Source organism: Macaca fascicularis, chromosome 5, assembly GCF_037993035.2.
Source record: "Macaca fascicularis isolate 582-1 chromosome 5, T2T-MFA8v1.1".
NCBI lineage: Eukaryota > Metazoa > Chordata > Mammalia > Primates > Cercopithecidae > Macaca > Macaca fascicularis.
Genome location: NC_088379.1, coordinates 71799447 through 71813813, shown reverse-complemented (window position 1 = coordinate 71813813; position 14367 = coordinate 71799447). Strand labels below are relative to the sequence as shown.

The 14367-nt window shown below is 32.5% G+C and overlaps 1 protein-coding gene across 50 annotated transcripts in view; it reads left to right on the top strand.

Annotated features, from left to right (window-relative positions):
- The window catches only part of ADGRL3 (adhesion G protein-coupled receptor L3), an 857692-nt gene extending 845493 nt beyond the window's left edge, over positions 1 to 12199 (top strand). For 22 of the 50 annotated variants that reach the window (XM_074039933.1, XM_074039928.1, XM_065545138.2 and 19 more), the window contains 3 exons: positions 3226 to 3354; positions 7894 to 7911; positions 9855 to 12199. In XM_074039933.1, the coding sequence (XP_073896034.1) occupies positions 3226 to 3354; positions 7894 to 7911; positions 9855 to 10654 (947 nt within the window). In that variant the 3' untranslated portion in view covers positions 10655 to 12199. Of the gene's footprint in view, positions 1 to 3225; positions 3355 to 5918; positions 5979 to 7893; positions 7946 to 9854 lie in introns of all 50 variants that reach the window. The other 28 variants (XM_074039937.1, XM_015450423.4, XM_045393264.3 and 25 more) reach the window with 7 other exon arrangements.
- The last annotated feature ends 2168 nt before the right edge of the window (positions 12200 to 14367 follow it).

Below are 14367 nucleotides of genomic sequence, written 5' to 3'. Positions count from 1 at the left end.
TATTTTACTTTTGGAGCTATATGAAGCAAGGAAGAAGAGTGGCGTGCAATCTCCCTACCTTATTATTTGTTTTCCAATTAGTTCAAATTAGATAATGTATAACAATGAAGGGAAATACGGAGAGATGCAACTGCAAGCCTTAGCCATAAAAATCTTGCCCTTATCTTTGAGGGAGTATAAAGAATTTTGGCAATTATATGTTTTTTAAGATTTTTTACACTAGTTCAGTTTAACTTATACCTTTCATTTTCTATTGAAATGCTTATTTAGGGTGATTTTAGAAATTATTGTATTAGAAAACTAATTTTACTTTTTTACTTGAAAAATATCTAGAATAATAAATATAAGATGGGAAGTATAATTTACAGATAATTTGGTTTTCTAATATGCTATGCAGACTAAATCCTGTTATTCATCTTAAATTTGCAGAACATCAACAATATAAATGTTCAAGATGCACGATTTTTTTTTTTTCGTCTGAAAGGCACTATGATGAACTCCTTTTTTCTCATAAAATACCATATATTTAATTCATTAATGGAAAATAATGCCCTTATAGGCCCATTACACAATAGATTGCAAATCTGCCATTGCACTATGTAAGAACATTTAGATGTATATGTTTTACATCTTCAGAAAGCAAATATTGAACACTTAGAAAGTGAAAAATTCGGTGACAGTTCTACGCTAATTATTTGCAAGAAATACAGGATGCAAACACATGAGTTATTTCCTGAATGAACTGATGCCTTCCAACTCTAGAGATCTGACAAGGGATAGTGTCCTTTAAATCAAGAGATGTTCATTTTTTCAATGTTGAGGTTAAGACATTTGTTACTTGACTGATAATTTACTCTGACAAAGAGTTATAATTTAGAAAAGATCGAAAATATTACTACCCACACTTCCCTTCTCATTTTTAACAGTTTTTAGGAGTGATTTTTTGTTGTTGTTTCATTAATTTAATATGGATTGCTAAAGTGCTGGGATTACAGGTGTGAGCCACTGTGCCCGGCCTAATTACTTATTATTTTGAGATAATTGTAGATTCACATGCTGTTGTAGGAAATAATACTGAGAGATATTGTATCACTTACCCAGTTTCCCTCATATTTTGTGAAACTATACTGCAATATCACCCCAGAATATTAATATTGATACAATCCACCACTCTTGTTCAGATTTCTTTAGTTTAACCTGTAGTTAATTGTATGTATGTGTTTAGTTCTATGCAATTTTACCCACAAAGTAAGTTCATATTTACACCATCATAGTGAAGATACAGAGCAGATAATTTTATGACCACAAGGATGCTTCATGCTGCCCTTCATGACAATACTCACTCACTTCCATCCTCTATCTTTAACCCCTGGCAACCAGTTATCTGTTCTCCATTTCTATAATTTCGTCATTTCAAGAACATTACATGTATAAATGAAATTAAACAGTATGTACATTTTGGGGATTGACTTCTCTTACTCAGTAAAATTCTCTAAAGATTTATCCAAGTTTTTATGTGTATCAATAGTTTGTTCCTTTTGGTTGTTGACTAGTATTTCATGGTATGGGAATACTACAGATTGTTTGACCACTCACCAGTTGAAGGAAATTTGGGTTGTTTCCAGTTTGGAGCTACTACAAATAAAGTTGCAATGAACATTCATGTACAGGTTTTTGTGTGAATGTAAATTTCCATTTCTCTGGGATAAATCTTCAAGAATGCAGTTGCTGGGTGTCATAATAATTGCACAAGTAGTTTTATAAGAAACTGCCAAACTGTTTTCCAGAATGGCTGTATTATTTTACATTCCCACCAACGATGTCCAAATAATCATTTCTCTGCATTCTTGCCATCATTTAGTATTTTTCATCATTTTTATTTTAGATATGTAGTAATGTCTCATTGTGGTTTTAACCTGTATTTCTTTAAGGCCAATAACAATTTGTTTCATAAGATTATTTGCCACTTGTGTATCCTCTTCCACAAAATATCTGTTTACGCTTTTGAACCATTTTCTAATTGGAGTGTTTGTTGTTGCTATTAGTTTTTTTTTTTTTAATGTTGACTTTTGAGACTTCTTTCTGCATGCTCGATACTAGTTCTTTTTTGGATTAAAAATATTTGTAAATTTGTTATACAAATCTGTCTCCTAGCCTATAGCTTGTGTTTTCATCCTGTGATGAAACATATACTTGTCAGTTCAACATGACTATTCCCATGCCATTTGTATTTTCCTTTCCTTTGTGACTTTTTCTTTCTTTCTCATCTAACACAAATACACAATTCTATTATTTTCATAAATGTCCTAAGTATATTAATAAAACTTCTCCTCTGATCTTTGCTTCTTGGTTAAATGGCTTTGGAGGATGGAAAGTTGCAAGTCATGCTGATGGTGTTAGAAACTAAGAACAAAAAGTATTCACAAAAGGGTGAAAGAATTTAATACTGTTTCGTTGCTATGTCAAATTCCAAACAGCCAGTTGGGAAACGGAAAATGGAGTGTTATATATGTATATATATATGTATATTGCTTGAAATTGTAAACTTAATAATTTACTTACAATATTTAAAAATAGCATCTCTATGATTTTTTATCAGATTTGTAAGATCACCAAATTAGTATGCTTACCATGGTGTACTAATGGGTGATTATATTTTGTTTTTATTTCATCTTAAATGATTCCTCTTCATAGAATTTCAGAAATGTCAAATTCTGTTGTGTCAACAACTGCTCTCCAAATGAGTGTTTCATCATCAATGTTGCCTTTTATCCTTTTTTACTTTCATTGGAAACAACCCAGTGGTTTCTGTGAATGAGGGAATGTTTTAATTTTTGCTTTTCTTTTCCTGTTTTAAACTTTTTTTGACTTTTGTTTTGTGTTTTGTTTGTATGAATGATTAGATTTTGCTTTTTTCATTTTCATTTTCATTTTTAGCAAGCATGGAAATATATTCTAACATACACCTTGGGAAAAAGAAAACCTTAAATGTAGCTTAATCAACATTGTAAATCATTTTCTTTCTTTCCCATTGACTCAGATATGTGCATTGTTGGAAATGTGTGCTCTAAGTGGCATATTTTTTTAGTCTAGTTAGCTGCCTGCCTGTAATCAGGACTATATCAATTGTTGTCATTCTAAATGTTTCCTTTCTTTTTTTCAAACACATTTGCCTGATTGACCTTTTTTTTTTTTTTTCTCTGTCTTTCTATGGGGCTGCTCCAGGAGCCATGGCTAATCATCTTATAAGCAATGCTCTGCTTCGTCCGCATGGTACTAACAATCCCTATAATACATTGCTTGGGGAACCGGCGGTCTGTAACAACCCTTCTGTCAGCATGTACAACGCACAAGGTGTGCTGGAGTTTATCTTAAGTTTTTCAAGTGAGAGTCCCATTTTATGTAGCTTTTATGGGCACATTCTATTTTTCTTTCTCCTGCTTTTCTTTGTTTTGGAAGCAGACATGCAGACTCCTTTCGCATTCCACCCTTCTTGGTGCTTTTATTTTCCATTTTCCTTAGGTTTTCCTTAGTAAGAAATGGATTCCTTCTGATAAACAAATGCCTGCTTCATCAATACGTGTTTGTTTCTCCATAATGTTATAAAATGTATTGTGGTTTGTCAGTACTTGTTGTTCATTTGTTTTTATATTAAATATCTATGTATTCATTTTGAGAAATGAGATATTTTCTTAAGGTAAGTAACATAAAAGAAGACTTGATTCAGTAGTCTTAATATTACAAGATCAAGAAAATAAATCTTAATTTGTTATACCATAAAGTACACTCTGAGCACAAACCATTAGTACTGATGAAAGCATTTAAATCAACTCTGGGGAGAATTACGTTGAACTAAGCAGTGGAGGATAAAAACAGTGTACTGGGCAGTAGCAGCTTGGGTTCTGCCTTAGCTCTGCCATTGCCAGTAAGAGCTGGCTCAGGCAGATCATAAAATTGCTTTTTCTAAACAAGGCTTTTGAGTATGGTTCCTCTGTACGTCCTCCAGCTTGAAAATGACCCCAAAATTAATTGTATCTCAGAAAAAAAAAAAAAAAAAAAAAAAAAAAAAAAAACCATAGATCTCTTTAAAACCACTTACAATATAAGCATTCGGACATGGTTTTATCTTTCCTGAGTATAAAAATGTGTTAGGGACACAGAAAACTTAAAATATATCATATGTAAAGAGACCACAAGAGAAAATTATTCAAATAAAAGTTTTTTAAAAGTCCTAGTCAGTGATCCACTTACTTGAAATTATATTTGAAAGAAAATTCACAATTACAAAGAGACTTCCATGATTCTTTCAACTTGAATGTGACTGGCAGTATTTAAATTTTCTAGGCAATTTTAAATAACATTTCTACTATCCTCTGTGGAAATCTTTGTTGTTGTTGTTGTTTTTCTTAGTCACAGGTGAAAGATTAGTGGTGTGAGTATGTGCAACTTAGTGTGAATGTGCCATTGCAGAAAAGGATATATTTGTTAAAATAAGGCCATTGTGTGTCTAAAACCATCTGCGCTTCCTCAGGAGGCATCTTGCCAGATACGAAGGATGATTTTACATTATTTCAGAAACACCAAAGTCAATAATCAAAAGTGACTGCAGGAATATAGGCAAGTCATTTGTCGATACAATGAAATAATTCAGCTCACTTTCAATTTCAAATTTCTTAAAGGGTGCATGTCTTTAGAATTAGAAAGCATAGAGCTCATCGAATTCTCTTTACATCATTGCTGACATTCTGTCAGCTTGTGCTTAAGTATTTCCCCTAATGGGGCCCATCCTACCTCAGAATCTCATATATTCTATTGTTGAAACACTCCATTTGTTATGTATATTTTTTTCCTTCCTCTAAGCTGAAATTTGTCTCTGGCCTCTAGAACAAAGAAGAGCAAAGCATTCTTCTGTTGTCTATGGCAATCCTTTAAATACTTGGAAACAGCTATCCTGTCTTCCTTTAGTCTTCCATTTCTGTAATGAATCAGAACCATCAATATGAGACAGTTTCTGGGTCTTTCTTCTTGGTTACCCCACCTAAAGTGTCTCTTTATATCTCAATGTCCCTATTTCATTGTAGCACTCAATGAATTGTACATTACACAATGTATCAGATGTGGTTTGGCAGGACAATTTAGTAGACCCTATAAAGGCTTGTTTTATTTTGCTTTTTTCTTTATTTTCCTTAGGACAAGTGACAGGTTAATTGTGTCATTATAAACATATTAATATGTGCTGACATATTAGTAAATTTTGAATGATGTTAAATGAAGATTTTCACCCTATCTGGAAATTAAATGTATTCTACATTTATTCACCTTACATAGAAGAGTCATAGGTAATTATTTCAAAACAAGTAATAAATTTGGACCACATTTTGTTTAACTTTTTTGCTAATTCAGATATAATTTCTAATTTCTTATATAATGAAAAAGTAACACTGATTAATCTGTATGTTTTTCCTAATTCAATATCTGCCTTCTTGTCTTACTTTATTTTTACTGGTATCTTAAAGTATGAGATTTTTCCAAGGATGGAATACTTCCATAAAAACTATCAAACTGCAATTCTCACAATGTAAGAATTTTAAATAATACTGTATTGATACAAACTTTTATTCTTGGGATCTATGATTGGTTATTGCTACTGAGATTATCAATAAATACACAAAGGATTCTTCTGAATGAATTTGTCTTTTATTCCAGTAAATTCAATAACTTTACTGACTTTAAAAAAAAAAAGTAAATAACTTTATTAATGTTTTCCAGAGTCAGAAGTTGAATTGTACACTATATAATGTTTTAATATTTTTTAAGATGTTAAGAAACTATGGTAGTGCTTAAAATAATTCTTTTTTACCACTGACCAAAAATAAATCTTGGTGATTGTCATATTGCTACTAATCTTATGCTTTCAGATGAATGCACTTATATTCTTACTGGCAAGGTGAAATCTTACATGAAATATAGGTGGCTCGGTATGTACTGGAGTGGTTTATATTGAATTACCACTTGGTTCTATTCTGTGGGTCCTCTGGTTCAGTTGCACCAATGCTATCCAAGCATAGAAGCATTCTGATTTAAAGTATCTATTCTTGGTTGTAACACCATTTATTTAAAATATGTAAAGATGTGTTTATTGTGTCACTGAAGCATACAGAATTAGAAATGAAGATGAATAATATACTTTTATTACATTGAATTCAGAGTCTATCTGGAAATGTTTTAAATTTCATGCTGAGTACTTCTTGTCAGTATTAGGACCATTATCTTCTTGTCAGTATTAGGAATTTAATTTTTGTAAAGATAAATCTCATTATACAAAAACCTGTCAACAAAACATAATTTAGAGAGGAAGTCATGATTTTACTAAAATAATTTACATTTTAAAGTAATTTAATTCAAATCTAAAACTTTAAAGAAACATAGTCCTAGAATGGAATATAGTGAAGAATATATTACAGTTGGTAAGAATACAAGATCATTTTAGAATGTATATAAATAGATTTTCTGTGATAGTATTCAAAGCCTAAGGCAGATGTGAAGTGAAGGAGATTGAAGCTAGACAGAATTGGAAGAAGTCTCGAAGACTTTTTTCTGATCCCAGTTCTGCCATATTAGCAGGGTGTGGTGTTAGATAAAGGCTCAGCCCCTCTGGGCTGCAGTCTCCTCTTCTCTGAAAAGTAGGAATTGAACTTCAGTGATTTCTCATGTGTTTTCCAGTTCTAAAATGTTTTCATTTAAGGAATGAGCCATAATGAGCCTCCAGGCATTTACATCTCTTGATATACTGGCTTGGCCCTTCCTTTCAAATTCTTATTCTTAAACTCTTTTGAAACTTTAAAAGAGATTTCCTTTGCATTTTGAAATGTTGTTGATCTTTTTCTGAGAAGCAAATCAACCTTTAAAGTACCAAAACTGTCTCTTTAAACTATCATTAAATTATAATAAGATAGAACCCTTTGCAATGATCTGGCCCAGTGAATTTGCTGGTTTTTATTTTATGATACTTTAGTCTTTTTGTAGACAAAATCAGCAAGAACAACTCTGTTAACTTGGTTAAGAGGTTTTTTCCCTTAAAAAATAATTTGGACAGGATTGTTGTTTAAAGGATCAAGTCTCAAAATGTTTGATCACATACAATTGTGCAACAATCCAGAAGAAAACCTAATATTGTTGGTTGCGTTTTTCCCCTCTCACATTTTCTGTATTCAGAATAATAAATACATTTAATCTTTTTTCCTCCATAATTACACAACCTTTGAATATGAGTTCCAAAAATGACAATGTTGATCAGTTTTTATTTAAAACTGATTTTAAAAATTCATATATATAAAATAGGGAAATAACTTTTGTGCAGGAAAAGAGAAGATACAGAAGGTGGGAAAAAATGAACACAATTATGAAAGTCTTCAACTCTGGTTTCTCTGTGTATAAAAGCTTCAGATTTTATTTATACTTTTACCGAAAAAATTTAAAATTAAGTAACATTCCTTGAAGCAGGTATACTCTAACATACACACACATATGTGACATTGAAATATATTGGTGAAAATAGTCATGGTCTGCCCTCAAATTTTTACTCTCCTTGGTTTATGTGATAATCTTAAGTGTGTATTTGTTTGAAATTTACAAACGGTGGAAACACTTTTTAAAAGACTCAGTATATTAGCATGTGTTAAGGGGGATTTCTTATTTTCTGACTAACATTTCAGTATTTTTAATTATGAGAAATCATGTAACCCAGACTCATGAATTTTGGGGCAGTGGAAATTATTTCCTTTGACTCTTTTTTCTGCATATCATCAATTTGCTTTTTACTCATGTTTCTTCTACTGTCGCTGTAAGCTTACTTGTTGTTTTTTCTTTCCTTTTCTTCATGCTGTCGTTTAGAGCCCTACAGAGAGACAAGTATGGGAGTAAAGCTAAACATTGCATATCAAATGTAATTTTTTTTAGTTCACTTTTATTGCATCACATATAGATGATGTAGTTATTAAAAACAGTTCATCTCACAATTTAAAAACTAAAAAGCCTATGAATCAACTTATATAAATATATGTTAATAGAGATTAGACGCTTTTGTTGTCTGATTCTTTTATTGTCACATAATCAACATAGTTGTTAAGTTTCATGTAATGTTTGTGTGAGTTAAATTGTTTTTAAATTAAGCATTTATTTTTGCTAAGTAATTCATAAACTTTTAATTTTTATTAGTACATTCCATCATAAAAATGTGTCACGTGCAACATATCCACTTTATTTTACTATGGCTGTTTTCAGCCCTTACCTAATGCATTGATAAACCGAAATAATAAACACGTGTTTCAATGCATCAGCCATCCAACCATAGCCATCAAGCATACCATAGCAGCTTCTGCAAAAGCTATCACCCATCACATACAGCCCTTTAAGAAGCATTTACTTTTATTTTTTCTTAACATTGTGGATTTGTCTACAAGATATAAAATGAAAATAAATTGCTTCACCCTATGTCTGTGATGGCTGCTTATTAATACAATTTATGCATTGCTAATTTTGAAAACTGTCCTAGTTGAATACACAGTATGCATCAGGAGTCCAAATAAAAATTGACATATTTGAAACACATAATTTAAACCAGTAATGAAACTAGTTGGGTTTTGATAAATAACTGCATCACAGATATAGAATGAATGCTGTATTTTCACAAGTTACCAATATATTAAGAAGTTTAATAGAATTCTCCAATTAATTTTTTTGTAAATAAACACCCTTTCTTATTTACCAGTATTGGTTAAATGTGTTTTTTTCATTTTGTGGTTGCATTTGAAGTGATTTATGAAACTACTATAGATTCTCGGATTTCTGTTCGTTCAAGGGAAGGCAAAAACCTTGAAGAAATATGTGGTCAGATTTATTTCACTGCAGCTGTTTCTTACCAGAATAAAATGTTTATCCTCTTTTAAACCCAAACTTTAACATGCACACAAATCCATCATTCATTACACAATGGTAACATTAATACTGACACAATGTTTTCAGGCACCAGATACCTGTGTCTTTCCACATTCTTTTGTAGTATTACCTAATGACCCTAAAAAAAATCTCTGATGGGATAGTATACAATAACATAGCATATAATAACAGCCAAAGTCCTTATAGCAGAAAAAAAAATTGGAAAGTAAATCCAAATACTTTTGTTTTGAAAATTCCTAGGTGTCAGTTCTTTTGACGTGCCATTTATCTGACTAAACATTACCTCATGACCTCATCATTCTGACAAATTTAACATAATCCTTTTGTGGTTTTCTATGTAGAGATTATTTTTAATCTTACAAAATTAAGTATCAATTTATTAGACACTGCTTATTGCTTTTACTTTTGACCAGTATATTCAAAGTACCACACATGAATTATGTTAATATTATACCTATTTTGATGTTAAGACAATATGTAAAATTAAAGGTAATGAATTATTTAACTGACTTTGATGTGTATAAATTGAAAGCTATGAATGACTATACCAAAATTTTGTGTTATTTCGTCAAGTTATAACCAAATACACTTCAAATAATGTCAGCCAATGTTTGTGTGGCAATTGCAAATTGATAATTTATAGGTTTTTAAAAATTCTTTTAAAGATCTACTTTAAATATGATTTTCCCATTTATATGATTTCAATCACTGGTCCAATTATACACATATATAGATTTAATAATATTTTAGGTTTCCTTCCAAACATTTTATACTTAAGTAAATGCTAGCAATTTATACATATTTCATAGTCGATGAATGTTTTTGCTTCTGTGTTTGTGTGTGTGTTCTATGACTTGTTGGATATAAATGTCATAGTATCTTGTAATCTTTTTCAGAGGGGCTTCTGAACAATGCCAGGGATACAAGTGTCATGGATACTCTACCACTGAATGGTAACCATGGCAATAGTTACAGCATTGCCAGCGGCGAATACCTGAGCAACTGTGTGCAAATCATAGACCGTGGCTATAACCATAACGAGACCGCCTTAGAGAAAAAGATTCTGAAGGAACTCACTTCCAACTATATCCCTTCTTACCTGAACAACCACGAGCGCTCCAGCGAACAGAACAGGAATCTAATGAACAAGCTGGTGAATAACCTTGGCAGTGGAAGGGAAGAAGATGCCATTGTCCTGGATGATGCCTCCTCGTTTAACCACGAGGAGAGTTTGGGCCTGGAACTCATTCATGAGGAATCTGATGCTCCTTTGCTGCCCCCAAGAGTATACTCCACCGAGAACCACCAGCCACACCACTATACCAGAAGGCGGATCCCCCAAGACCACAGTGAGAGCTTTTTCCCTTTGCTAACCAACGAGCACACAGAAGATCTCCAGTCACCCCATAGAGACTCTCTCTATACCAGCATGCCGACACTGGCTGGTGTGGCCGCCACAGAGAGTGTTACCACCAGCACCCAGACCGAACCCCCACCGGCCAAATGTGGTGATGCCGAAGATGTTTACTACAAAAGCATGCCAAACCTAGGCTCCAGAAACCACGTCCATCAGCTGCATACTTACTACCAGCTAGGTCGCGGCAGCAGTGATGGATTTATAGTTCCTCCAAACAAAGATGGGACCCCTCCCGAGGGAAGTTCAAAAGGACCTGCTCATTTGGTCACTAGTCTATAGAAGATGAGACAGAAATTGAAACCAACAAAACTGCTAACATCTTGTTGACTGTTCTGAGTTGATATAAGCAGTGGTAATAATGTGTGTACTCCTAAATCTTTATGCTGTCCTCAAAAGACAAACACAAACTCTCAGACTTTTTTTTTTTTTTTTTTTTTTAAATGAGATTTTTAGGTCAGCCCAGGGGAGAAAGATAACTGCTAAAATTCTCCTGTACCCCATCCTTTCTTGTCCTTTCCCCTTCAGATGGAGACTTCATTATGTTAATGAACAAGATATGAAGAAAATGGCACTCATTGTGGCCTTGTTGAATTACGTTGTGTCTGTTTTAACATCTCTGATGCTCTGTTACTAAAATTACAAGGACCTGCTTTTTAAAAGGCCAGAACAGTTGTCTGAAATTAGTAACAATGCTGCATCTAGATTGGAGTGCTGCACAAGCAAACATAAAAGCAAAGCAAAACTGTATCACATAGGGTTTTCGGTCACTCACAGCCTGAATTCACCACAACTGCAATAGCTGTGGAAAACAAAATAAAACAACAAAATTAATAATGAAATGGAGGGGAATTCTAGAATTATATGCTAAATGCATATTTTATGATTTGCTGTATTAACTGATGATAAAACTAATGGCAGAAAAAAGCTGAACAATTTCTATGTAATGTACAGATACTAGCATTGCACATATAGTCTGCTTTCTGTTCCTCCAGAATTTGAGTCCTGTTAATGTAGTAGAAAAAAAAAAAATTTCTTTTTCTTTTGTGCTGGTCTTGCAAGTTTGTCTACCAGTAAGAGAGCAAAGTTTCCTTCCTTTCTTCTCTTTCTTCGTTTTCTTTCTTTTTTTCTTTTTCGCCTTTTTTTCCTTTAAAACTTCGCCTGGCAAAAAATAAATAAATGAAACTATCACTTTATAAGAATCATTTTCTAGTAATGCAAACAAATTATTTTTTACAAAAAAATAAAATAAATAAAATTAGACTTCCTTCCCTCACTATATATCTTTATGCAGTCAGGATATTTCCAACAGTGTTTTTTGCAAACTAGAGCAGGACAAACTTTTATGTTTACAGGGCACATCTGTTGTAATGCAAAGCATATTTGGCAAGCAGTTCATCACCAGGACACTAGCTATGATTCTAGAAGTCAAAAGGTGTCTATAGAACTAGTGGGACTTCTGCATGTGAAAACGGTTTTCCATAGGCATTAAAGTGCTGAATGCTCAGTCTGATCCCCAAGTGGGCACCTGCACTACCGATTTTTAGAGGAAATTCACTCCCTCATAGTAAGAATTGAAAGGTCAAATTATTTTGAAGTGATTTTTTAAAAAAAAAAGTCTTCTGTTTATTAACAGGAAAATTTATTTATTTGACAGGATTTTGAGTAATGTAGGAATACAAAAGGTAAATTAGCAGCACATATAATTTTTTTTTTAATTTATGATCCATTTTGTATGGTCTCAAAGTTGGATGACCTCATTACTAATATTTGTTGTAAAAGTGAAACTTGTTTGCCAACCAATAAACAACTGATTGAGATTTAGAAGATATTGTATTGATGTATGTACTATATGATTAATTAGTCTTTTTATTTTTCTCGCCTTTCTTTCCTTCTGTTTTCAATACATAAACTTTGCTAATCCTCCATGGCCCAAATGAGCCATGCAAAAGAAATCACTCTGCCTAGATGAATAAGCTAAGCACAAAATCTTACAGGTTTGCAGACAAAGTAAACCAGAAAAATGGAATGGGCATGTTTATTTTGGCTGAAATCAGATGCATCACTTAATTTTCAGCAGGTTAACATATATGTTACTATTTACTATCTAAAACCAGGTGCAGTCACTATGCTTACCTTTAAAAATAGATTCAATCAGAGATATAAATATCAAATTTGGGGTCTGGGTGAGTCATATTTTTTTCCTCCTTTGTACATTCCATTTTGATGTTAGAAATTCAAATTTCCTGAATTTGCTAAAAGCTGCAAAGAGAATATTCATTTTATAAAGATATAATAAGACTTTTATTGTGTTTTTTTCTTATTCTATGTGATGGAAATAGGAAAAGATAAAGAAGTTCTTTCCAAGAAATTTTCTAGATCTCTCATTACTGCAGATCCTTTATAGCAGTGTCCAGGTACAGATCCCCTGTTACGGCAAAGCTAAACGGAATCTGCCAAATTATAATTTCTCCTGTGGCGTGTTTTATCTTGGGGTTTCCTTTTTCAAAAATCTAAACACTATCCATCTATAAATGACTATCTTAAACCAAGTTTAGAGAATGGCCAATAATCTGTGTATAGTTTATAAATACATGACAAAAAAATTTCTGCTAGGCCAGAGTGCATCATAACCTTCACATCACCTCAAAATATTTTATGTATCATTCCTTTTTAGTCAATTGGCATGAATATTTTTTAAGTCTACAGATTTTATGTTGGAGGAGAATGACAAGCATTAATGGTAATTCGGTTTTCTCACACCACACTATGGCAATATTAGCACGTCCAAGGCGTTTAACCCACCTGATACGTAGAATACATTTGGCAATAAAAGAATCCTTTTTAGATGTGTTTATGGTAACTTCAGAAACACAAATGTGGTCTGTGGATTATGAGCACTTATGCTTGTTTTGTCAAACAGTAACCTACATGAAAGTATCTCTGTCAGTAAGAAGCTGGTTTCACAGAAAAATGGGGAAACTACCTCAATTCAGCTTGCTGATTTTCTGACATTGCTACCTCCCTGCCCATTATTTTTGTGTTTCTATATGGAAAATTGAAGCAGGTAGCCTCTCAAGCTCTACATAGACCAAGTTGAAGAAAGATCACTTGAATACATGAACTGGTGCAGAAGAACATTCAGCATATAAAGTTACTACCACGCTCTTGCATCAAGAAAAAAGAGTGAGATTTTTGAACTCTATACATCATAAATGGCATGCTTTCAGAGAGACTTAAGATCCCAAAGATTATAACAGAGAGAGATTTCCCCTGCAAGTTTTATGTAACCATAATAAAAAATTAAATTGGATAAAGGAACTAATTTTACATACATTTCAATAGAAATTTGCATATATCTAATGTATTCATTTTGCCCTGTTTACACTAGCAAGGGTTGAATTCCTGAACTTGAATCTTCTTCATATACATTTTCTTATAGAGCTGTTGATGATTAATGATTTTTAAATTTTTCTTTTTTCTACCATCTTTTGTGACTCAATTTTTTCAATATCCTGAGACATTTATGATCTGCTTATCTGTATATTTTTATGTGTTCATCTGACTTTCCAGTAAGAAGTGAATTTCCATCAAACAGATATACTATAGAGCTATAATACAGCTTATTTAGCCAGTTAGAAGTAAAACTTATGCCACTGAAACAAACAAATGTTTACTTTCTTGTCAAATAATATTTTTGTAACATTTTTAGACTTGGTTGTTTTTCCTCTTTGAAGTCTAGTTCACATGATATTTTATCAGGGACACTAGCTAATGGACCTCATGTTCAGTTAATTCTGAAGCTGATGGATTGTTGCACAGCCCCTGTTCCTAATTGATAAATATTTGTGGCAAAGTCCAAATTTGGTGAAGGAGAAATTGGTTGGAATTAAATTTTATGGGCATCCCTTCCTGTTTCCACTATATTATAATTAAACACACTGAAGTTGAATAATAAATTACTGTGCTAAAATAATTATAATAACAAAAACGAA